The sequence below is a fragment of the Guillardia theta genome (assembly GCF_000315625.1).
Source record: "Guillardia theta CCMP2712 unplaced genomic scaffold GUITHscaffold_91, whole genome shotgun sequence".
In the NCBI taxonomy this organism is placed as follows: Eukaryota; class Cryptophyceae; order Pyrenomonadales; family Geminigeraceae; genus Guillardia; species Guillardia theta.
In genome coordinates, this window is record NW_005434583.1 from 216,766 (window position 1) to 238,113 (window position 21,348).

Consider the following 21,348-nt stretch of genomic DNA (forward strand, 5'->3'; position numbering starts at 1 on the left):
TTGTCGTCCTCGCTCTCTTGGGTCAAGACATGATGGTTAAGTGAGAGGAGAAGGAGGAGGAGGAGGAGCAGCCATCGGCCTTGTCCAGCTCGATGTTCTTGTTCTCGCTGGTTTCCAGGCATCCTGCCTTTCCTCTCACTTTGTTCTCTCCCTCCTCTCTCGCTCTTCCTCTCCTCCTCTCCTCCTCTCCTCCTCCCTCCCTCCACCCTCCCTCCCCTCCTCCCCAGTCCAGGTCGGCGTGCAGCGTGTCCATGCTAGTAGGGATGCCCCGACATTTGTTCCTCCAGCAGAACAAACTCCACCCACCTTTGTACTGTACACGGAACCACACAATGTCAGTGGTGTACAGCATCGGTCGGCGGCTGTATGTTGGCTTGCTGGACGAGGCGAACAGCTGCTCGCTCATGGCGTCTCGCGGAGCCTCCTTCTCGCTCCAGTCTCGACTCAGACCTCTTCCTCCTGGCCAAGTGCCCGAGCCGTCGGAGGTGCTTCTGCGAGTGAGAGAGCAGGGGTGAGGTTGAGCAGGTGCTGGAGGCAGTCAAGCAGGAGTTCGATCAGGAAGGGAAGTACGAAAGCATCGTCTTTGCGGTATGAGATGGCAGAATTTTCTGCTCCTGCTCCTGCTCCTGCTCCTGCTCCTGCTCCTGCTCCTGCTCCTGCTCCTGCTCCTGCTCCTGCTCCTGCTCCTGCTCCTGCTCCTGCTCCTGCTCCTGCTCCTGCTCCTGCTCCTGCTCCTGCTCCTGCTCCTGCTCCTGCTCCTGCTCCTGCATCTCCTGCATCTCCTTCCGTGCCTCCTTGTCTTCCTCCTTTCCCCTCGACTCATGGTTCACAGGGGATAGGCGAGCCGACGCTGAGGCTCTCTGCCCTGCTGGAGTGCTCTAAGGTATGGGGACCGGGAGGCATCGTGGAGGAGGAGGAGGCTTAGCGGGGGAGCAGATGCTGAAGAGAGTGGAGGACAGCAACATCAAGAGCGTCAAGCTGCGGCTCAACACTAACGGTTGGGCCTCTGCCTTTGTTGGCTGTTGACCTGACGCTAGTCAAGGGCTGGGGAATGTGGTGCATGCTCGGAACATAGTCCCGGATCTCCGAGAGGCGGGGATACAGGCCGTCTCTGTCGCTCTCAACACCATGGACGCTGACCAGTGACTTGTGCCTGTCCTCTCCTCTCAGCTGACGCTGGGGAAGGTACATGAGCCTGATGAAGCCGACGGTGAGGGGGACGAGGTGGCAGGGGGAAGGGGAGGTGACATGCGAGGAAAGACGGCAGGAGCAACGCACGAGCGAGCGTGTGAGTTCATTCGAGCTTGCGTGAAGGAGGAGATGGAGACAGAAGTCACAGCGGTGGCAAGGGAGGACGTGAACCTGCAGGCAGTGCAGGTGATGAGGAGAGGAGAGGAGGAGGAAAGGTGAGGAGAGCAGGGGAGAAGGGGGCTGAAGGGAGCATGCAGGAGTTTGCCGAGGGAGTGGGAGCCTCGTTCCGATCTCGTTCGTATCATCCGGCAGAAGTGAAGTCAAACATATGACGACTCAGTGAGCAGACCCCCAGCTCTTCCCGAACCCGATGTCCACCACCAGCGGCACCGAAAGTTCGTGGGCGGGCGAGCATGCGCCCTCCATGACGCGCTTGACGACCTGAGAGTTGCAGGTCAGGGAGCCTGCTCGCTGCCTTTCTCCTCCTCCTCACCTTCCCTGCTCGCTCCTCGTCCCCCTCTCGCACTTCGAACACCAGCTCGTCGTGTACCTGCCATGGGTTGTCAGCTGGGGAGATTGGGAGGTGCCCACGAGAGACCTGCAGGAGCATTCGCGCCTGCACGCCTTCCTCTTCGAGCTCCTTCTCTATCCGCAGCATCGCGCGCTTGATGATGTCTGCGGCAGTTCCCTGCTTGTCCATCACCCCTCACACTAGCATCAGCAACATGAGTTGCCTGGATCGGCGCGTTGATGGCCTGACGACCAGCATAGTTCCCAGCAGAGCCCCTGGTGTTGATGTTGGCGATGTGGCACCGCCTCCCGAAGAGAGTCTCCACGTATCCCTAGACTTCTGCGTCAGCAGGAGGAGCGAGAGGAGGTCAGAGCAGTGCCTTGGCCTTGGCGACTTCCTTCATCGAGCTCATGTAGTTCGCGATCCCCGGGTACTGCAGAGCATGTCAACGAGGGAAGCTCCAGTCCAGCTGGACTAGAGCTGGGTACCTGCTTGAAGTACGAATCGATGTAGGTCTTGGCATCCTTCACGCTGATGTCCAACTTGCGGTGCATCAGCCGAAGTCGAGGGGAAAGGGGGAGGGGGAGGAGAGCAGACGTTACCTGCTTGCTGAGACCGAACGCGCTCTGACCGTAGATGATGCCGAAGTTGATCGCCTTGGCTCGCCGCCGGAGCTCGTCAGTGATGGACTTTTGTGGAATCCCGAAGACCTGAGGACGTAGATGTGAGGAAAGACATGGCGAGGGAATGGGAGAGCTGGGGAGGGAGAGGGGGGTGGAAGGAGCAGGTAGAAGAGCAAGGGAAAGCAGGAGAGGAGAGGAGGAAAAGAGAGGAGCAAGGGAGAGGAGCAAAGGAGAGGAGGAGAGGGGAGGAAAAAGGGAGAGGGGGAGTGAGGAGGAGGAAGGGAGAGGAGGAAGGGAGAGGAGGAAGGGAGAGAGAGGAGGGAAGGGGAGGTTGAGGGGAGGAGGAAGGGGAGGAGTTTTGGTTCCCTTATAGGGGTCAACAGGGAGCTGGTACCTGTGAGGCCGTGAGACGATGGACGTCGATGTTGTTGTGAAACGCTTCCCGCAAAGTGTCAACTTCCGCCATGTGGGCAAGCAGCCGAAGCTCTGTCGAGGCACTTCAGAGATCCCCCGTTGCCTCCTCTCCTGCATCCTCCTCCGCCTCTTCCCCATCACCTCCTCTTCCCCATCACCTCCTCTTCCCCATCACCTCCTCTAACCTCCGTCTCCTCTGTCTCATCCTCCCCCAACCTCACCGATCTGCGAGTAGTCCGCCGAGAGTAGCGTCCATCCTGGCGCTGCCACGAACGCCTCTCTCAATGTTTTCCCCTCCCCGGTGTTGGGAATGTTCTGCAGGTTTGGGTCCACCGACGACAACCTTCCCGTTGCTGTCGCAGCCATGCAGAAGGAGGTGTGGACGCGGCCGGAGTGAGGGTGGATGGATCGCATCAGGCCGTCTGTATAGGTCGACTTGAGCTTCGTGAGGTACCTCCACCTGCATCCTCCCCGTCAGCTCGCAAATGTTGCCAGCGCTGCTCGCACTCGTTCACGAAGGTCGCGATCTCGTGACCGCGCTTTGCCAACTCCTCCAACACCTCGCTGCTCGTGCTGAAGTCTCCAGACTTGCCTTTTTTCTCGGGCCTCGGCAGCTTCAGCTCTTGGAAGAACACCTTCACCCTCCATCAGCATCCTCAACAGGCAACGGAGGAGGCCTGACCTGCGCCAGCTGCTTCGGGGAGGCGATCAGAAACTTCCTCTTGGCCAGGCGGTAGATGCGGTCCTCCAAGGACGAGACTCTTCTTGCGTACCTGGAGGAGCATCAGCTGCCCTCCACCACGACGAGGCTACCGCACTCTTGCGAGAGATTTTCCAGCCGCTGCCTGTCCACGAGTACTCCACATGCTTCCATCCTCGCCAGCACCGGCACCAGCGGACGTTCCATGAGCTCGTAGGGGGAAGACACTCTTTCCCTTGCTAGGCGAGGCTGCCGATGACGTCAGCAGAGAGGCTGTCAGCTGGATGGCTGCTGGACCTGCAGCACGCCATGGAGCCGAAAGACAGCATCGGCGATAGCTCCAGCATGCTTCACGGCGAGAGCAGGGGCAGTGGACTCAAGCTTGATCTTCGTCCTCTTCGTCACTCCAGCCGCCTGCAGGAATCAGACGCTCGTTTTAGAGACCGTACAAGAAGCGGATGGAGAGAAAAGATGAAAGGGAGAAGGAGAGAGACAAATAGCGAAGAGGGGGAGGAAGGGCAAAGAGAAAGTAGAGCAAACCTGTAAGATTTGACGCAGCTCAGGGATGCGAGCACGGAGATGCTTGTCTGCACAAAAAAGTCAAACTCATTTGCTGCTCTGAGAGGAGACGGAGGTACTGGCAAGTTCGTCGAGCTCGTGATTCAGCTTGCCCGAGTCAAGACAGAAGGACAGCAGGTTGACGTCATCGAACGGTGAGAACTGCATGTTCCGCTTCTCCTTCTGTTACAGCTACCATCAGCTCCACCAGTCCCGCAGGCGAATCTGATCCCGCAAATTGATCCTACCTGCAGGACGGAGACGATTGATTTCGCGTTCGAGGTTATCTTGAGGATAGACGGGTCGCTGAACATAGAGCTCAACTTCTGCAAGACATCTGACCGCAAACTGTAAGATTCGATTATGCAACATGTCGAGAAGCACGCGAGAAGCAAAGATTAGAGAGCAGAGCAGAGCGAAGCAGAGCAGAGCAGAGCGAAGCAGAGCAGAGCAGAGCAGGAAACGGGAGGTGTAAGAACAAGAGGCGGAGATGGGTAGTCAAAGTAATTCCGAGGTCAAGCAGCTGTTACCTTCCAACTCGAGGCACTGAAAGGCATCTTGGAAATCTTGCGTGTCATCATGGCCTATCGGAATGTACGCCGCTTGCCCTTTCTGCACGGCCATGGCAATGCCTGTGACATTCGCAACCTGCGAGTTGGGGGAGGAGAGGAGGAATTCGACCGCAATCCTTCCAGTCCTGATGTTCAACTCAGTCCCAGAGTGGAGAAGGGTCCCCGCATCCACCTCTTAGCCTCTTCGATCCAGAGATCGAACTGTTCTATCTCCGTCAAGAGTTCGTACGAGCCTGTGAGGTCTTGCACGTCTGCATCCGGCTCTTCTGCAGATTCTGAACGAGCAAGTCAGCCCACACGACGGGGAGCCCGCCTCGCAACCTTCGACGCTCAACTCCGAAGTCTCTGACACCTCCGAGGTCTCGACTGAGACCTCTCGCGTCTTCTTCGCATTCTTGTTCATAAGAGATGCAAACCCTTGCGATTTCAAAAACTCTTCGATCCGTGAAACTTCTGCATTCTGCTTCTTCAACAGATCTTGGAAATCTTCGATCGGCACATCCTTTCGTAGTGAGACCAGCTCACGTCCCACTCGAGCAGCCTGTCGTCTTTTGAGCCCCAACGACTTCAATTCACGTGTGCATACCTCAGCATTTGATAGGATCGCTTCCTTTCGCTTCTCCTGCTTGATCTCTGATGCTATGAAAACTTTGAGACGTTGTATGACGTGGAAGGTATATGCAGACCTCGCTCAAGGATGGCATCTAAGCTGCCAAACTCGTTCACAAGTTTTGCAGCCGTCTTAATTCCAATCCCTGGAATGCCGGGAATGTTGTCCGTGGCGTCGCCTGCTAGCGACTGGACGTCGACGACTTTGTCGGGAGGAACTCCAAATTTCTGTATCACTCCTTCTCGGTCGATTCGAATCTTCTTGAAAGGATCCCAGATACCCACCTTATCCGTGACCTGCCAAGACGAGGGGTCAACTCATTCGATTGGTTCTTTCAGGTCATCGAACCAGTTGATAGAGGTCCTTGTCGCTTGAGACAACCGTCACATCATGGCTGAGATCTGCAAGACGCGCTGCAAGCGTGGCGATGATGTCATCAGCCTCGAACCCTTCAACTTCAACGACAGGTATATCAAATGAAATAGCCGCTTCCTGACAGACAAAATTCGGGCTTAACATATGTCCCGACAGGCTAAGGAAAAGGCACCTTCACAATATCAAATTGGGATTTGAGCTCCTGAGCATCAAGGTCAGTACCATGAGCAACTCTTGCATGCACATCAGCATCATTTAGAGAGAATACAAACAATCGAATCATCAGGCCCCTGCTCTTAGCCTCCTTCCAACCCTAAAGGATCCTTACCTGTGGGACCTCCGGCCTGTTCCCCTTGTAAGAAGGCCAGATGGTAGAGCGAAATGAGGCTTCGGGATGGTCAAAGACGGCGATGATCTGAGCATTTGGAAACATCTTCATAGTAACATGCTGGATTCACAATCAAGGAGGATCAGGAGACCGGAAGAAAGACCTGAAGCATCCGACAGAAGCCAAAGACGGCGTTGGTCGGTTGACCGTCTGAACGAGAGAGGGCAGTGACACCGTAGAAGGAACGGAAGATGATTCCAGAAGAGTCAAGAAGAACAAAATGCTTCCCTGACTCCCCCGTCTGCGTTTTCTAGAGACAGCCATCGGGTGAATAAAATACCAGGACCGGAATAGATCACCTTGGAGGATTTGGAAGATTGAGGTTTCGGGAGCTGGTTTTCATCGTCCGGCATCAGCGCCTTCGTGGAAAAGTTTCTTGCAGGCATCCTGCGGCTGGTAAAGACAGACCAAATCAGCGACCCTCGAACAACATGAATGATATAAGTAAGACTTACTCGAATACATTCTGCCTGGCCGCGAAGAGCCACTGTACTGCTCTTCCTAGAGTCTTTGCGGAGAGCGGTAAGCAAACCCTATTGCTCAGAGAATCAAAGTCAAGACCTTTGCTCTGATAAGTCTTTCCGACAACTCATCCCCTGAATATGCTTCTCAGCGAGTTTGTTGACAAATTCTTAAGTATTACCCAAATTGTTTGATAACAGAGAAGTCGCAACCAATGCATCCCTTGAGTCCTGGTATGCTTTGTCAACCACAAAAGCTCCAGGGATCATCAAATTCTCATAATCCATCATCTTACTAGTTTTCGAGTTGACCATAATGCTGGTCCCACAGATACCAAATAGATACGGTCATCGTCGGCAGCCGTTCCATCTGCTGTGTACACGACCTCTGAAAATCCATTCGTGGACACAACGTAGTGAACGACTGTAGGCATGAGAGTCACAAGCAGCAGAACATCTGCAATAAGGCATTACCTGTCCTCGCCAAAACCTGCGAAGCTTTCTGAATGTCAGAAATCAAGCTCTCTCCCTGTGCAGCATCCTGCGCACCAGCCGTATCAGTAACGAAAGGACGATGCAGCCACCATCTCGACAGCTCACCACGTTTAAATCTGTATTTGCTTGATCGATCATTTGTCGAATCTTTGCAGCTGATGCAGCTATGTCACTTGACAAGTAGCTCTGCTTGCTCCTGGAAAGCTGCATGGCGAATGCAAGGCAAAGGGCGTATCTCGAATCAGCATGCAGCCATTCGAGCTGAAGCTCAATGCTTGCAAGATGCCTTTCTAGCATAGACAATGAACTAGATAAACCAGTACAAGTGTCATGAAAAGTGAAGTAAACATTCATTGCCGCTCGAACCTGTCCAACCTTTGTCGCGGGGTCAAGGAGACATTTGCTGCCCATACGGATCGGGCATTGCTTTCGACAGAGATCCCTTTCGCCATTCCTCTTGCTGTATGTCCAGCATGCATTGGGCTGAGGTAAGGTAATGGAAGGCTCCTCTGCCTCTTTCTATCGTGCAGGAATGCTCGAGATCCCGTTCGGCCCCATGACTGCTTCCTAGCTGAAACCCTCCAACCATAGAGGGGCTGAAAGGATGACAGGAAGGCTGTAGAGGAAGAAGAAGCAGGAGAGAGGAGAAGAGAACTCCTGGGTAGGAGGAGAGCCATCACGAGCGGTAGCCCTCCCTTCATCCCTTGCAACCTCCTGCCATGTTCGCTCTAGATAGATTCCAAAACCATCAGGCAATTGGGACTGAGATGGGATGGGGATCATGGTGGATTCTCCCCGGCCCCGCCGGCGGCGGTGGGCCGGCCCGGACTGAGAGTCCGATTTAGGCTCAGGGCCCGCCTCGGCCCGCCGAGCCGGGAATCATCGAGTCGGACTCCGGGATCCAATGCGATCCCAGTGCCACACTAGTACTGTACTAGTAGTGAGTGAAAAAAAAGAAATATAATAGTTATTGCAGGTACTAGCTCGGCCGGCCATTCAATAATGATTGGGGGGGTGGCATTGATAGGGGTAAATAGGTGGGTGATGGTAGTGTCACTAATAAAATCGTGGGGGTTGAAAAATGATAGTTGATGACAGAACCCACCCTCAAAGTGACTATCTCTTCCCTCCACCCCACCCACTGTTGTTGAGGAAAATTCATTGACACCTACCCTACCCTACAAGCTTGTTTTAGACAGTTAAAACGTTTTGCACCCCCTAACCCCGCAGTGAGGGGTCTGGATAGGCCCATCTCCATCCTTGTGGACGGGTACCCACACCTGCTTCGAGTGATCTTGAACGTATGCCCCCCCAGGCTCCGTCCCATGCGCGGCTTATCTTTAACAAGTACCCCACCATGTACACTAATGTTCAAAGTTTAACCCTTGCATCGGGACCACCCAACCCACCCACCCGGGCCTTGCTTCTTTCGAATACCCCTCATTTGTGGCAGTCAGTTTCACTGTACCCCCGTTTTCACATGCTATCACCCCGTCATGATTACATTTTGTGCGCATCTTTTTGCACCCCTACCCCCTCTTCTTCTTTTTTTTTTTTTAACTCGTCCCTGGTCTTCCCCGGGGGGCGCATTATACCTTTTAACCACCCCCGCTTTTCTATCTTGTGAACAGAGGACTGAACTCCCCGTTGAAGGAGAAACCGAATGGCAACCAAAGGGTTTTGAGGGCGAGGCGATGCTGATGAGGCGATGGTGTGAATGGTGCCCTTGAAAGATAATGAGTAGAATAAACGATTAAGTGTGTATTGAGAAGAAGCATGCCAGAGGCTAAGTAGATATGAAAATTGGACAAAGTAGGATTGCTGTTGTTGGCTGGGAGAGATTAGTGCATCACTGGTTTAGAAATTATGATGTGCCGTCAGAGCCTTGACAGAGAAGAATGATTTTTATAAACAAAGATAAGCCGAATAGAAGAAGTTGACGTATGCAAGAATAGGTCAATCTGTGTTTATCAGGGGAGTAGACAGAAGAAATTGTGAAGGAGATGAAGTTGAAGATTGTTGGGGGAAAATAGGGAGAAGGGCGGAGGAATACGGCAGAACAGGGCCATGGAAAATTGGCTGTTGTAGCTACCATGAAAACGATGGCAATTTTGTTTCAGAGCAGTCTGGCAGAAAGACGCTGATTCGTTAGAAATGGAAACGATGACCAGATTGTTTTCGAAAGCGGAGTGTCACCCAGGCTGATGATATGAAAAGGTTTGAAGGGATATACTGCAACAAGCTTGCCAAGGAGGCGCTCAGCTATGCAAGGTACTGTAGTTGCCAGTGTGTTGCGGAGGCGGAGCAAGAACAGGCAATCAAAGAAGTATGAAGAGGAAGAAATCGAGAGCTTGATCAATGATCCCATAGATCATCTGGTGAAAGACATCCAAGAAGTTGAAGGAGTCCTCAGGGAATCAGAAATACAGAAGCTCTTTGGCCTGAAGAGTAGATGTGAACCTATTGCACAGAGAGAAATCCAGATCAATGGCCTCCTAGGTAAAGTGCGGGAGAAGCTATCACGCTCGTCATCGTATGTGAGGCTGTTTGGGACGTCCATCTTCTTCATCGTGTACGTCTCGTTTCTCTTCATGCAGCGAGACATCACATCTTCCTACTACGTCGAGAGCTCTGTCATCGACCTTGTTCTCAGTAATCTTCCTCTGCTTGGCAACGGAGGCTACATGAACTCGGGTCTGGGCTCGACGGGCTTCCTGAGCACGTCTGCAGACTTCTTCTCCTGGTAGGGATCATGCTATGAGTATAATCGCCGACGTTGACTGTGATCGGCAGGTTTCGGGGGATAGCTCAGGTGGTGTTCAGCGATCCTGTATGTGGAGATGGAAGTTGTGATGCGCCCGACGAGTATCCGGGCTTCGGGCGGTTCGGATGCATCAAGGACTGCGGCAAGTACAAGAACGTCACCACGCTCACTATCACGCTGGCAGACATCATCCAGCAAAGCTCGTCAGAGCTCGGTTTCCCTCTCAAAGACTCTGCGCTGGACAGCGATCCGTCAAGGGTGCGATATTTCTACAACATTTACAGCGATACGATGGGAGACTTTCTCTTCGAGACCGACACAAACGCAACCCAGCTGACGTTCGAAGTTCCCGACGGGGAGCTTACGTTGGTGCTATACCAGGACTCGTCTTTAGAGGAAGCGGTGGAGAATCAAGCGGTGACGTCATTGTTCAGGGTGACACCGAGGTAAGAGAAGGTCGTACGAGAGTAGATGAGCTGAGCTTGGCTCGCAGCTCTTTCTCGACTCTCTCAAAAAGGAAGTCGGCCATCGAATATGGGAACCACAGAGAAAATTTCAAGAACGCAGTTTTCAACGAGAACGCCTTGAAAACCATGTGTCGATCCCCAACAGACGCTATGCGTACTTTCTGCGACAAGTTCAACCCCGAAGGTAGGAAGAGGCATGGCGTGACGGTGAGGGTTCTGACTGAGATCTGGATGAAAGATGTCGGCTACCTGATGACCTCCAAGTACGGGCTGAGCGGCAAGATCGAGCTCAAGGACTCGGTGACGGGCGTGTTGGAGACCATAGTGGAGGTAAGCTTGCCGCTGCTTGGCGTGCTTGTAAGGGTTGTACAGGTCGGGTACTGCAGCATCCTTCCCAACATGAGCGGGAGTCCGTACGCGGCAGCGAACAAGGCGAAGATCATTGAGTCGGGATCCAGCTGCGATGTTTCATCGAGAGCGCGGAGAAGATCTCGAGCCAGAAGTGTCAATGCAGGCAAAACTCCTGAGACCTTCAGAGACTGGAAACCCCGTGCTAAGGTGGAACATGTGCAAAAGGGAAACAATCCTCGTGCAAACAGCATGGATCCTACTATCCACGCGTCTTCTAGCAGTCTCGATCAAGTGACATTGAGGTCTTTGAATTGTCCTCACACCGGTCAAACATTCACCGACCAGTCTGGCTATGTCACCTCGGGATATACGAACTATGCGGACAATTCTAATTGCCGTTGGATCATTGCCCCGCAGGGAGCAACCAATGTGACCTTGACCTTCCAGTTGTTTGCAGTTGAAACTGATTATGATTGGGTGACTCTATCCTCTTGTTCAGATCCATCTTGCAGCAGCCCAAACTGGATTGTAGACTTGACAGGCTATCTGTACGACATTGATCAGCAAGTGACATCACCAACGGGCATTATGCTGGTTGAGTTCACATCGGATGATTCTGTTGACTGGAGAGGTTTCTGTGCGACGTGGGGAACCGGAGTCGCTTGTCCTACCAACCCAAACCCCCCGATTGTCAGAGAAGTCAAGGAGTACTGGGTCAGTCCCATCCAAGATAACTACGACGCTGTTACTTTTGCCCAAGTCGAGGTGGTTACCTTCTCAGAGTTTACCTACCTGCGGTATGCCCTCTCACCATATGGTGATACCAACCCTACTTGTGACTGCACCAACTGGGAAGACGAGGCCTCTTGCCCCAACACCGTCAAGAATGGCTCCAAGCTTGTGCTGTACAACAAACACTTAAAATCACCTGGCTACTGGACCATCAATGTCGTCGCTTGCCTCAAGTTTCCTGATGTCACAATGCCAAGCTCAAGCTCGTCCTACTGGAACACATTTGTGGAACCACCTCGTATCGTTTTTTCTGTTCCCGAAAATATCTCAATCATCCATGTGAACGGGTCAAAAGTAAATACCTCCTTGTGTGGAAACTACTCTGTTTTCGACGTTTGGAGGAAGATCGTTGAGAACAGGCTAAACGCTTCTCTTTTGTTCCCTCAGCAGATCAGCGTCAACGTCTCTAGGCTCTCGGAGACTGCAGACGTGTCAGGCGAAGTCTTGGCAACCTCCAACGTCCAAGCGGCGACCATCATCAACATGCTGCTGGATCATCGTAAGGAGATGCAGGAGGCGCTGACGCTGGCTTGTCCGCTCTTGACGGCGTTACAAGAGATGTCGATCAGCACGAGCTCGGTCTTCACCAAGAGCACGAGAGGTGAGGGGCCCGACGCCTCGTCCGTCTTGTCAGTCGCTGACAGCTCGTGTGACAGGTCAGGCCTGCGAGTCGCATTATGATTGCGATACAGGACTTTTCTGCTCCCAGCAGGGCTCGTCGAGCACGGGAGGGTTAGGGACATGTGACCTCTGCAGCTTCTGCAAAGTTGACGCGAGCGACGCGATCGATCTCAGGTGTCCGACCATCACGTGTCCGACCTCGGGGCAGTTCCCTGCGTGTGTGAACGCAGCAAAGCTGACGTCAAGCTCCACGTGCGCGAGCGACTATCGTTTCAGCGTGTGGGAGTATCGGGATGCGAGTGAGGGCCCGCCCAAGATCGTCCCGCCGTTCGAGCCCAAGAACCGCGAGATCACTCCCTACAACAGGATCGTCGGCGCCATCGTGATCTCGCAGAAGAGGATGAAGCCTGCTGACTGCGCTCAGAGCGTGAACAAGCACGTCCAACTCTACATGGAGTCCGTGAAAGGCATCGTGAGCTGTCCGTCCACGACTCTTGACGACACTCCGTACGGCTACGATCCAACCTTTATGCCATTCAGCAGTATCTACAACCCGAAGCTCGAGCCCAGTCAGTTTTACGCCCCGCTTGAGAGGCATGTGATTGACTCCGGTGGAGTGACGGAGCTGTCCTTCCCGATCGGCTTCTTTCCGCAGAAGTACGACACCAACTTCTTCGATCGGAACAAGGATGGCTTCATCTCTGAGGCAGAGGCCTCGATCAACATCACAGGCTTCGAGCAAGCCTACAAGGATCCCAAGTACATCATGCCGTCAGAGGGAGACACGTTCAAGCTCTACTTCGACGAGCGTCTCACGCAAAGGCTGGCACAGACCATGATTCAGTTCGCGGAAGACGGCTCCTACATCGACGGGACGACAGAAGAAGTGCGAGTGCAGTTCCTCACCTACAACGCGCCTAAGAACATCTTTGCTCTGCATGAGTTTATCTTCGACTGGCAAAAGACAGGCAGGATACCATGGGACTACCAGGTCAACTCCTTCTCTGTCGACTTCTTTGCCGGCCAAGGAGCTATATTACAGATTTGCCTATTCACTTTGCTCATAGCATTCCTCCTTATCAACACTTACATGGAGGTCAGCGAGCTGCTGGGTGAGATCCGCAAGTACAATCTGAGCGGGTACCTGTCGCATCCCTTCAACTGGATCGACTGGACGCACTTCGCCTTCATGTGGGGAACAATCATCACCTGCCTGCTTCACTACGAGAACTGTCGGCGGTTCGAGATGAAAGCCAACTACCCCGTCCTCTTCTACGGGCCCGACTACGGGTCCGCTGCCCGACGGAAAGGCGTCACAACCGTTCAGCCGGGGACCACTTTTCAAGTTCCGTTGGTAAAGTCAGGCAACGCAAAGGCCAGACAATTTCGAACCGACAACCAAGCCGAGCTGGACTTGCTGATGCTGCTGGAGCAAGCAAGAACCATCTCGGGGTCGATGAGCCTCTACTCTTTCTTCGCTGGAGTCAGCGTCGTTCTGTTCGTGCTGCGCATGCTCAAGTCGCTTGACTTCCAAGAGCGCATGGGCCTTGTCACCCGGACCATCGCACGCGCGTCGAGCGACCTCTGGCACTTCATGTTATTATTCCTTGTCGTGTTCTACGGCTACTCCGTGGTGGGACACATGCTGTTCGGTCATCAGTACGAGGCGAGTAGAAGAGTGAGGGCGTGGAGGAGGAGCTGACCTGCTATGGCATGACAGGGGATGAGGGACATGTCGACCGCATGCCTGACGCTGTTGATCTTCCTGCTTAGTCTCGACACGACTCAGTTCTACGCATCGGTGAGTGCGAGCAAGCCCAGCGGTCTAGGTAGAGGGCAAGCTGACTGGTGTGATGACAGATGTCGCACGCGGCTCCGGACGGAGCGTTTCACATCTTCCTGTGGTCTTATCTGTTCATCGCGTTCTTCATCCTGCTCAACGTGTTCCTCGCCATCTTAGTGGACTCGTACGCCAAGGTCAAGGAAGAGACTGAGGGGACGACCGGGCTGGTGGAGGACTTGCTGGAGACTGTCTGGCATGGACTGAGACGGGTGCTGAGAACGCAGCAGTTCGTGTCGAACCAGATGCTAGAGCAAGCTCTGATAAGAGAGCGAGAGACTCTGACGTCGAAAGAGAGCCAACGTCGCAGCATCGAACGTGACCTGGAGGAAGAAAAGATGATTCTGCTTCCCGGTGGCGTGTCTGTTGATACCTACGAGCTTGCTGCTCTTGCTCGACGAGCCTTCGCCAAGGGGTCGGACAAGGTACATCCAGACGGTAATGCAAACAGGGACGATGCCGAGGAATACTTGCTGTGTGAAGACGAGATAATCGCGTCCGCCGACCTGATGAGCCGCTATGGCACGGAGCCATCGGGGATCGCGGAGAGGAGGAAGAACGAGCTGATGGAGCTGTATGACATGGAGGGCGTGAGACGACAGATCGCGATGCAGATCAGTCAGCTCAAGATTCTCAACAGCCAAAAGCGCATGTCAGACCTCATTACGAGGATGGGCAAGGAGCTCGTGCCGGCTGCCATCGTCGAGAGCGCGGAGCAGGCAGAGGTAGTCTACACGTCGCCAGCATCGAAGGCTGCGGGAGTGCTGAGGGTGCAGCTGGTAGAAGCGAGGAACCTGCCGCGGATGGACCTGCTCTCGGGCTGTGACGCGTACTGCGTGTTGTTCGTCAACGCGTGCTCGGGGCTGTCTACGTTTGCGTCGGAGGTGATCAACAAGAACGTCAACCCGGTGTGGAAACAAGACTTCGAGTGGAGGATGACGAGTCAGACCAAGGTTCTGAGCGTCACCTTGTGGGACAAGGATGATGTGAGTGCCGTCGGGAGGCTGGTGGAGGTTGCAGAGGGGTCTGACGGATGCTTGTGCTCAGGTGACGAACAACGATCTGGTTGGGTCTGTACAAGTGGATCTCGAGAAGCTTCCTTACGATGAACCACAAGAGCTGACGCTGCCGCTACAGAACCAGAAACTCTTCAGAAAGATCATCAACACTCGCCTGGTCTTGGTGGTCCATAAGTGCAGTAAGACAGACCAGGTACAGGAGAAGGAGCAAATGCGGGTAGCGGAGCATTTGATAGTGCACGAAATGGTGAGATTCGTTCGAAGTCACTTGCTCTGGTAGCTTCGCATCTGATCTTTGAGTGTCAGGATGACCCTTGAGAGCACCGCGATCAGAAACTCGTTCCGATTTCCGAATGACATGCGGTGACTAGAAGGGTTCTTGTAAAGTAACGATGAAGTAAGAGAAAAGACAGCGATAACAAACCCTCACCCTGCCGACTGCTGTCCCCCAAACTTAACTGATAACTTTACTTAACTGCGGGCAGACTAATGAATTTTAACTTAACTTTTTAAGTAAAGAATGGTTGTCAAAGTGACCCAGAATAGACAACCTACCCCTACCCCCTTCTTTCCTTGTTTTGACCCCACCCTGACAGGGAACGAAAACTGCTCGCAGGCCCATGACAAGCAGTAGGATTGACCCCACCCTCGAATCCCCTTGTCTAGCTGGGTCGAGGACCGGTGGGTATTTCTTGAACCTGAAAATAATGTTTGGATTGCTTCGGCAGATACTGTACAACCCGCCAGGGTGTACAGTGGTGAACAACAAGTCGATCCTCACGTAAGGGACTGCATGCATGCTGTTAGATCGAGATGCATAAGAAAGATTCTGTGTTGAAGATGATGGGGATGGGGATGGGGATGGGGATGGGGAGGAGAGACTTCTGAGTTAGGAGATCGATGAAAAGCGCAGTTGGTGACCGGGTTGTTGTCGTAACTGACACAAGGGCATGCAGGTACGACAGCTGTCCATACAACGTCGAAGAGTATGTTGATTTTTGTTCATGACTGTTTCCTTGACTTGTTTCTCAGCCTTCATTGCAGCATCGATCAGATGCCCGTGGTGAACGGCCTGGTTGCAAACTGTGGCCCCCTCCCTTGAAGGCTCACAGACTGCAGTACGTGATTTTGATCTTATTCTTATCAGTTTCTAAGGAACACCAAATTACGCTATGAATGTGAGTTTCTTATGGCGCAGTGAATCGGAGCTGGACACTGTAAGTGAGCTCCTCATGAGCGACAGGCAGAGTGTTCACCTTCAACACGTCGAAGTAGTCCGAGTGCTGGGCCTTGACGCCGACGAGGATCTGGCACAGATGTGAGGCGGGCAGAGGAGCAGCAGAGCAGATGGGGGAAGAGGAGAATAGCAGGCAGTTGGTGGTAGGTAGGTCGATGCTGGAAGAAATCATTGGAGAGGAGGGAACCGGGGGGGGGGGGGGGGGGGGAGGCGGGACGGGGGAGAGAAGGGAACAGGGGGGGAGGAGGGGAATGGAAAGAAGAGTAGACGGACATTTGGCAGGTTTGTCTTTGCAGCATCGTTGGCAGCCCCAGCGTTGCGAGTGAATCTCAAGGCGATCTTGCAGCTCGCTCCTGCCTGCAGCACTGCATGACTCTGTTCTGCTTGTCACTCTCCAACACAATGCCATCAACGCAAGGTCCACCGGCTTCAGGTCCACGTGTACGGGGCCTTCACTGCCCAGCTGCTCGAGGAGAGCGATGTCGTAGCTCGCGTCCTCTTCTAGCTTGCTCCTGTACATGATCTGCAAGCAGGAACCACTCATCCCCCTCACCCTCGCCACAGAGGAGCAGCATACGTTCTTGAAGCAAGACCCCCTTTCAGGAAGCGTGACGTCATACTGCAAGGCAGGACGAGTCAATCAGACCTCCTTCAGCCGGCCCACCCACCTCCTTAAGGTTCGAGATCTTCATGTTCTTGAGCGACAAGGTGCTGCTGCTCACGAAATGCTCGCCATGCTCCCTCATGACCGCCGAGGAACGAGCTTCCTTGCTCTTGAGAGGTGGCGGCTTGAGCTTCAGCAGACGTGCCCTCCCCGGGTCGGAGTTGGAGCGAGTCGGCGCGTCGTCTGCAGCAAGGAGGTGAGGGCGCTGGGGTCATGTCAAGTAGGGTTCACAGCTCGAATGGTTCCTTATCTCGTCCTTAAGCACCACTGCACCGTGCGCTTGCGCGTGCAGGAAGTCTCCGCTCGGCACATGCGCGCTGAGAGCGTCATCGGGCCTGCTCGCCGTCAACGGATGCCGGAGGGCTGACGGCTTGTCCTGGTCCTGGCACGCCAGGTGGTCACGCGGACCACAGGAGGTCACGTGGCAACACCTTGATCACGAGCGAGATGTGCCGCTGCTCCTTGAGGGACTGAAGGGACTTGCAGAGGGTCCAGGAGGACTCGGAGTCCAGAGAGATCAAATTCCCTGTGAGGTCCTGGAAGAAAATCTTCTGTATGCCCCTGAAGGATAAAAAACCACCTTCAGGCATGCAAGCCTCTCACTAAGACTGCCGCTGGCACCTGTTGTGGCTGGTCCTTAGAGACTTCTCGATCGCGCTCCTCACGTCGCTCCATGAATCGGACTCCCGCACATTGACGCGCGTGCTCAACGCACCCTGTCGATCTCATCGGTCAAGCAGGAAACAAGAGCATGCAAGGTTAGGCGCACGTCAGCTCCTCGACAGGCCACCACCAGCTCTCTGCCGGTGCCTCCTTCAGGTTTGCCTTTCATCAACTCAAACACAACAGATGCAGGGGACAGTCAGACTTGTGTCGTCGGAGGACATGACTGAGCAAGTGTCGTTGTCTGATCCTTCAACAGCGTCCACTGGCTGCTGCGTCCCCTTCCTCCTCAGGCGTTGCAGCAGCATGGTTGTGTTGCTCTCAAGGTAGTCGAGGCTCTTGCTCATGTTGTCAAGGCGTCGACGGATCTTCCCCGACACATGTTGGAGCATGATGTCGGTTCCCTGCTGCAGGTAACGCCACAGCAGTCGATCCACCTCATGACCGCCCTGCAGCTCGATCACTTGACTTGCATGGCCGTCCGATCGGTCGCTCTTCAGGGTACTGGCGGGAGACGCCATCCCTTTCACCACCTCTACCTGCTGGAGTGAGACGCGTCAAGAGCAATACGTCGTGCTCCGTTGCCCTGTTCCTGCACTTGTCTGATTGCTCCAGAAATCTCTCACCCTCTCCTACACCGTAAACAACATTCTCCTCCTTGAATACATGATCACACCACTTCCTCTCCCGCAAATATCCATTGCCTCCTCTTCTTCCTTCTTCCTCCCTCTCCCTCTCCCTCTCCCTTCCTTTCTCTTTCTCTTTCTTGTTCTCTCTCATTCTCTCCTCACCTGTCGTCAGGTCGCTTCTCCCTCTTCGTCGCTCATTTCATTCATTTCTCTTTCGCTGCATTTCCGTTGGAAGGGCGGGACAGTCACTCCCCGATAAAAGTCCCGGGCCACCGGCCGGGGCCGGGCCCGCCTCCGGGCTCCTGGCGGCCCGGTGGCACTCACTGTGACTCGGCGGGCCCCGAACCCTTCGCAGTCACGGTGCCGCCCGCCGCATCAAGTTCGGATTCAACGGTGTGAGCGGCGGGCCCGCTCACGATAGCAAAGGGACATGGCTAAGTTGATTCTCGAGCGGCTGAGCGCTTTTACTACTTTACCCGTCACGGTTGCTACAAACTCTTGAAAAACTTGCTCCCGATTCCCTGGCAGCATAATTACAAAACCTGGTCAAGCCTGTGATGTGCGGCCGCAGAGTCTGAAGGGCCGACAGACTTGCTCCCGGAGTCCAGAGTCCGACCGTCGGACCGTCAGGCTGAGTCGGAGCTCGGAAGATTCAACAGGTTTCTGAGCCTCAGCTGCTTTTCCCCTCTGATGGTCGTGATTTGAACATCCCGCCAGAGAGCATGCGAGACATTCTTGAGGCGGGCCCGGGCGACTTGTTGATGCTGAAGATGTTGTCTTTCTGAACCTTCTCCTTGGTTTGCGCAGGTAGGATCGTCTCTTGATTCTTTGCGACCGAGAACTTGGCAGGCTCAACCTTGGAGATGGAAAGCTCTTCTGACTCCTCTATCTCCGCTCGTGTCACCGGGAAGGAACTCGTTCGGAGAAACAAGCCACCACCACCCCTCTCTGGGATGGGGGCGGGGACAGCGATCTTGCTGTGGTTGGTCTTTTGCTCCTGATTCTCCTTCATGCTGACTTTGGTTAGAGGCTTTGAGGATTTCAGCTCGTCGCGGATAAGCTCCACATCGGATCTGTCGTCCCCCTTCTTTCTGCATATTATGCAATCACTGTCGCATTTCACTTGCAGAATCCCCTTCAACATGTGTGTAAATTCCATCTGGACAAGGCGAATCAAACAAGAGAGAATTCTAAACATCTTGAGAAACGCACCAGGTCTAACACCTCGTTGTCCCCTTCCAATGAGTCCATGAACGTGTCAAGTTCGATCTTTGAAAGAGGTTTACCCATCGTTTCAAATGCCTGTGAGATTTCGTCCCTGGCAAGAAAGTGCATTACAATGTGGCGAACTCCAACATGATCATGGGGCTGCAATGAGGTTGCTTTTACGATGAATTTGTCAAACAATTTACCTGTCAAGAGTTCCGTTTCCATCGAGGTCGAAGCGGTCAAACGTCTCTTTTATCTTGTGAGATAGCTGGGAATTCCATCACCAAAACTTGATGAGGTGCCAAGAATCACCTGGTCGTGTGGGAGTCCTTTCAAATGAGTCACTAATAATTCATTCATCTGTCTTAGCAAACTGTATGCAGGCGATGTGTTAGTGTATCATTCAGGACCAAAGATGATCAAGACCTTGAAAAATTATTCATGGATCTTGTAAACGAGTTTTCCTTCCATTTCCAATCAATTTTCAGCCGTAATTGTTTTTCTTTCATAGAATCAAACAGGTCGTCCATCTCCTTCTTTGGATCGAAGACTGATTTCTGTCTAGGCATTAACTGTATTCCTCCTGGTAGGCTTCCACTCCTCATCCTTGGATTCGCCCAGGCTTTCTTTTTCGTACTCAATTTGCTGTCATCAAAACTTTTCTTCAACCTACCCAAAAAGCTCGAGCTGTGATCCTGCACCTGAAGAAATTTCTTCACGATTCTGGTCAAGTGTAGCGAAAGGACAAGCACCTGGTGGTTTGCCTCGACTGACGGGCATGATTGTGTCCTCCCGAACCCTCCGAACCCCCCAAACCCTGAGTTGAATTCTTTTCTCTGTGTTGTGTTGCATCCACGCAAGCACGAGATACAGGTGATAGAACATCGTTCTCCCACAAGAAATCGGACCATGTGAGCATATTCGTCTTCATCTAGAACGCCGTTTCCGTCGGCATCGAATTCATGAATCCAAAGGTCAAGTTCCTCATCCGTCATCTTCCTGCCCATCCTGGCCAAGGCATCATGAATCTCTTCTTTCTCTAGAAACCCACTCTTATCCGTGTCAAGAATACGGAATGTGTCAGAGATTTTTGATTCCAAATCATCCCGAACCAATCCTGCAAACTCTTTCTTGAACAGTTGTTCCGTGTCCTTTATCAGTTTCTGAGAAATCGGGTTCTTAGAGCCATCGCTTCCAATGCTCCTGTTCATTTTAAGTGGCAATTATACCCTGCTTTAATTCAGTAATGTCTTCTGTTGTTATTGCTCAATTTCATGAAATTCCTTCAAATCGATCCCTGTTCGTTAAGTCAGATACTTCACAAAAAATTCAAGGCATATAGTCGCAAGTACATGTCCCCTCTCTTGATTCTTCAACATGACACAGCAAGTGAGAAGAAAATACATCAAGCATATTTTGCAATGGAATCACATTTCGGCACCGAAGCACAACTAAAAAACGAATCTCTATGAATCGATGCATATCGTATGTACCAGACTACACGAAAGTTTCATTCTGACTGATGTCTTACCAACTGCTGTGTTAGTGATTTTAACAAATAAGGTGTATTGGGGACATGAGAGCAATGAAAATTCGAAGAGAATGAAGGCATCTAGCTCAATCGAGTAAAAAAAGAGGCAAGCAGGTAAAGCAAGGCGACTGCAGGCAGGGCAACCGGATCGCGAGGATATCGGAACAAGACAGATCAGGTAGAGCGAGACTCAGAGGAGCGCAGGACATGGCAGCTTGAGGATAGGAAGGGGTAGCAGCGACAAGAAGAGCAATTATGGCGAGGGAGCAACGAGCAAGCAGACATTATTCTGCATCTCCAGCACGTTTGTTCCATCCCCACATCGCGCTGACTCCTCCCACCCCCATCTCTATCCCCCCCACCCCCTCTAACAAACAACCCATTCCCAACCACCTCTACTTCAAGACTACCCCAAGTTTTCTACCCCTAGGTCCAAGCTATTCTACCCTACCCTTTTCCTTTGAGTCTGCCTTTTATTAGAACCCCCAATTCACATTTCGTCCACGACCCCCTATTTCGCCCCCCACCCCTTTTGTTATCCACCCCCACCTCCTTTGTTCCCGGCCCCCACCGCCTGCCCTACGCTTCCACCCCCAGGCCTGCAAAGTCTATCAGGCCGGGCCTTCTTGACTACTCCAACCACGGGGTGGTCCGAGTGTGATC

General features: G+C 53.1%; 5 protein-coding genes across 5 annotated transcripts in view; 1 reads left to right on the forward strand and 4 right to left on the reverse strand.

Annotated features, from left to right (window-relative positions):
* The window catches only part of GUITHDRAFT_165393 (hypothetical protein), a gene marked incomplete at its 3' end in the record, with an annotated part of 7,990 nt that extends 1,515 nt beyond the window's left edge, over positions 1-6,475 (reverse strand). The window contains exons 1-29 of the mRNA XM_005824708.1: positions 6,398-6,475; positions 6,242-6,329; positions 6,046-6,183; positions 5,883-6,002; positions 5,727-5,756; positions 5,528-5,671; positions 5,256-5,475; positions 5,156-5,217; positions 4,891-5,134; positions 4,742-4,844; positions 4,528-4,694; positions 4,194-4,334; positions 3,980-4,026; positions 3,737-3,853; positions 3,558-3,688; positions 3,422-3,512; positions 3,247-3,374; positions 2,961-3,199; positions 2,720-2,811; positions 2,305-2,412; positions 2,191-2,244; positions 2,082-2,135; positions 1,902-2,033; positions 1,790-1,879; positions 1,685-1,741; positions 1,541-1,632; positions 1,279-1,362; positions 1,028-1,195; positions 307-491 (exon numbers count right to left, since the gene is read on the reverse strand). Coding sequence (XP_005824765.1) covers positions 307-491; positions 1,028-1,195; positions 1,279-1,362; positions 1,541-1,632; positions 1,685-1,741; positions 1,790-1,879; positions 1,902-2,033; positions 2,082-2,135; positions 2,191-2,244; positions 2,305-2,412; positions 2,720-2,811; positions 2,961-3,199; positions 3,247-3,374; positions 3,422-3,512; positions 3,558-3,688; positions 3,737-3,853; positions 3,980-4,026; positions 4,194-4,334; positions 4,528-4,694; positions 4,742-4,844; positions 4,891-5,134; positions 5,156-5,217; positions 5,256-5,475; positions 5,528-5,671; positions 5,727-5,756; positions 5,883-6,002; positions 6,046-6,183; positions 6,242-6,328 — 3,325 coding nt within the window. The 5' untranslated portion in view covers position 6,329; positions 6,398-6,475. The remainder of the gene's footprint in view (positions 1-306; positions 492-1,027; positions 1,196-1,278; positions 1,363-1,540; positions 1,633-1,684; positions 1,742-1,789; positions 1,880-1,901; positions 2,034-2,081; positions 2,136-2,190; positions 2,245-2,304; positions 2,413-2,719; positions 2,812-2,960; positions 3,200-3,246; positions 3,375-3,421; positions 3,513-3,557; positions 3,689-3,736; positions 3,854-3,979; positions 4,027-4,193; positions 4,335-4,527; positions 4,695-4,741; positions 4,845-4,890; positions 5,135-5,155; positions 5,218-5,255; positions 5,476-5,527; positions 5,672-5,726; positions 5,757-5,882; positions 6,003-6,045; positions 6,184-6,241; positions 6,330-6,397) is intronic.
* Positions 6,476-14,497: 8,022 nt separating this feature from the next.
* Positions 14,498-14,716, forward strand: GUITHDRAFT_60081 (hypothetical protein; the record flags this gene model as incomplete). Its single annotated transcript, XM_005824709.1, has 1 exon — positions 14,498-14,716. A coding segment is annotated over one exon (219 nt), but the record flags the coding sequence as incomplete, so codon positions are not given.
* Positions 14,717-15,874: 1,158 nt separating this feature from the next.
* On the reverse strand, positions 15,875-16,593 carry GUITHDRAFT_154885 (hypothetical protein). The gene is made up of 5 exons (XM_005824710.1): positions 16,567-16,593; positions 16,414-16,512; positions 16,263-16,364; positions 16,009-16,059; positions 15,875-15,960 (listed from the first exon to the last, which is right to left on the reverse strand). Exons 2-5 carry the CDS (start codon positions 16,507-16,509, stop codon positions 15,940-15,942), a joined length of 270 nt encoding a protein of 89 aa, XP_005824767.1. The 5' UTR covers positions 16,510-16,512; positions 16,567-16,593; the 3' UTR covers positions 15,875-15,939.
* Positions 16,594-16,772: 179 nt separating this feature from the next.
* Positions 16,773-18,179, reverse strand: GUITHDRAFT_165394 (hypothetical protein; the record flags this gene model as incomplete). Its single annotated transcript, XM_005824711.1, has 7 exons — positions 18,108-18,179; positions 17,522-17,858; positions 17,423-17,478; positions 17,275-17,369; positions 17,085-17,214; positions 16,885-17,035; positions 16,773-16,836 (listed from the first exon to the last, which is right to left on the reverse strand). Coding segments are annotated over exons 2-7 (810 nt in total), but the record flags the coding sequence as incomplete, so codon positions are not given.
* Positions 18,180-18,514: 335 nt separating this feature from the next.
* On the reverse strand, positions 18,515-21,000 carry GUITHDRAFT_154887 (hypothetical protein). The gene is made up of 6 exons (XM_005824712.1): positions 19,907-21,000; positions 19,581-19,855; positions 19,467-19,527; positions 19,362-19,422; positions 19,158-19,267; positions 18,515-19,104 (listed from the first exon to the last, which is right to left on the reverse strand). The coding sequence occupies exons 1-6, from the start codon at positions 20,363-20,365 to the stop codon at positions 18,616-18,618; spliced, it is 1,455 nt and encodes a 484-aa protein (XP_005824769.1). The 5' UTR covers positions 20,366-21,000; the 3' UTR covers positions 18,515-18,615.
* Positions 21,001-21,348: the final 348 nt, after the last annotated feature.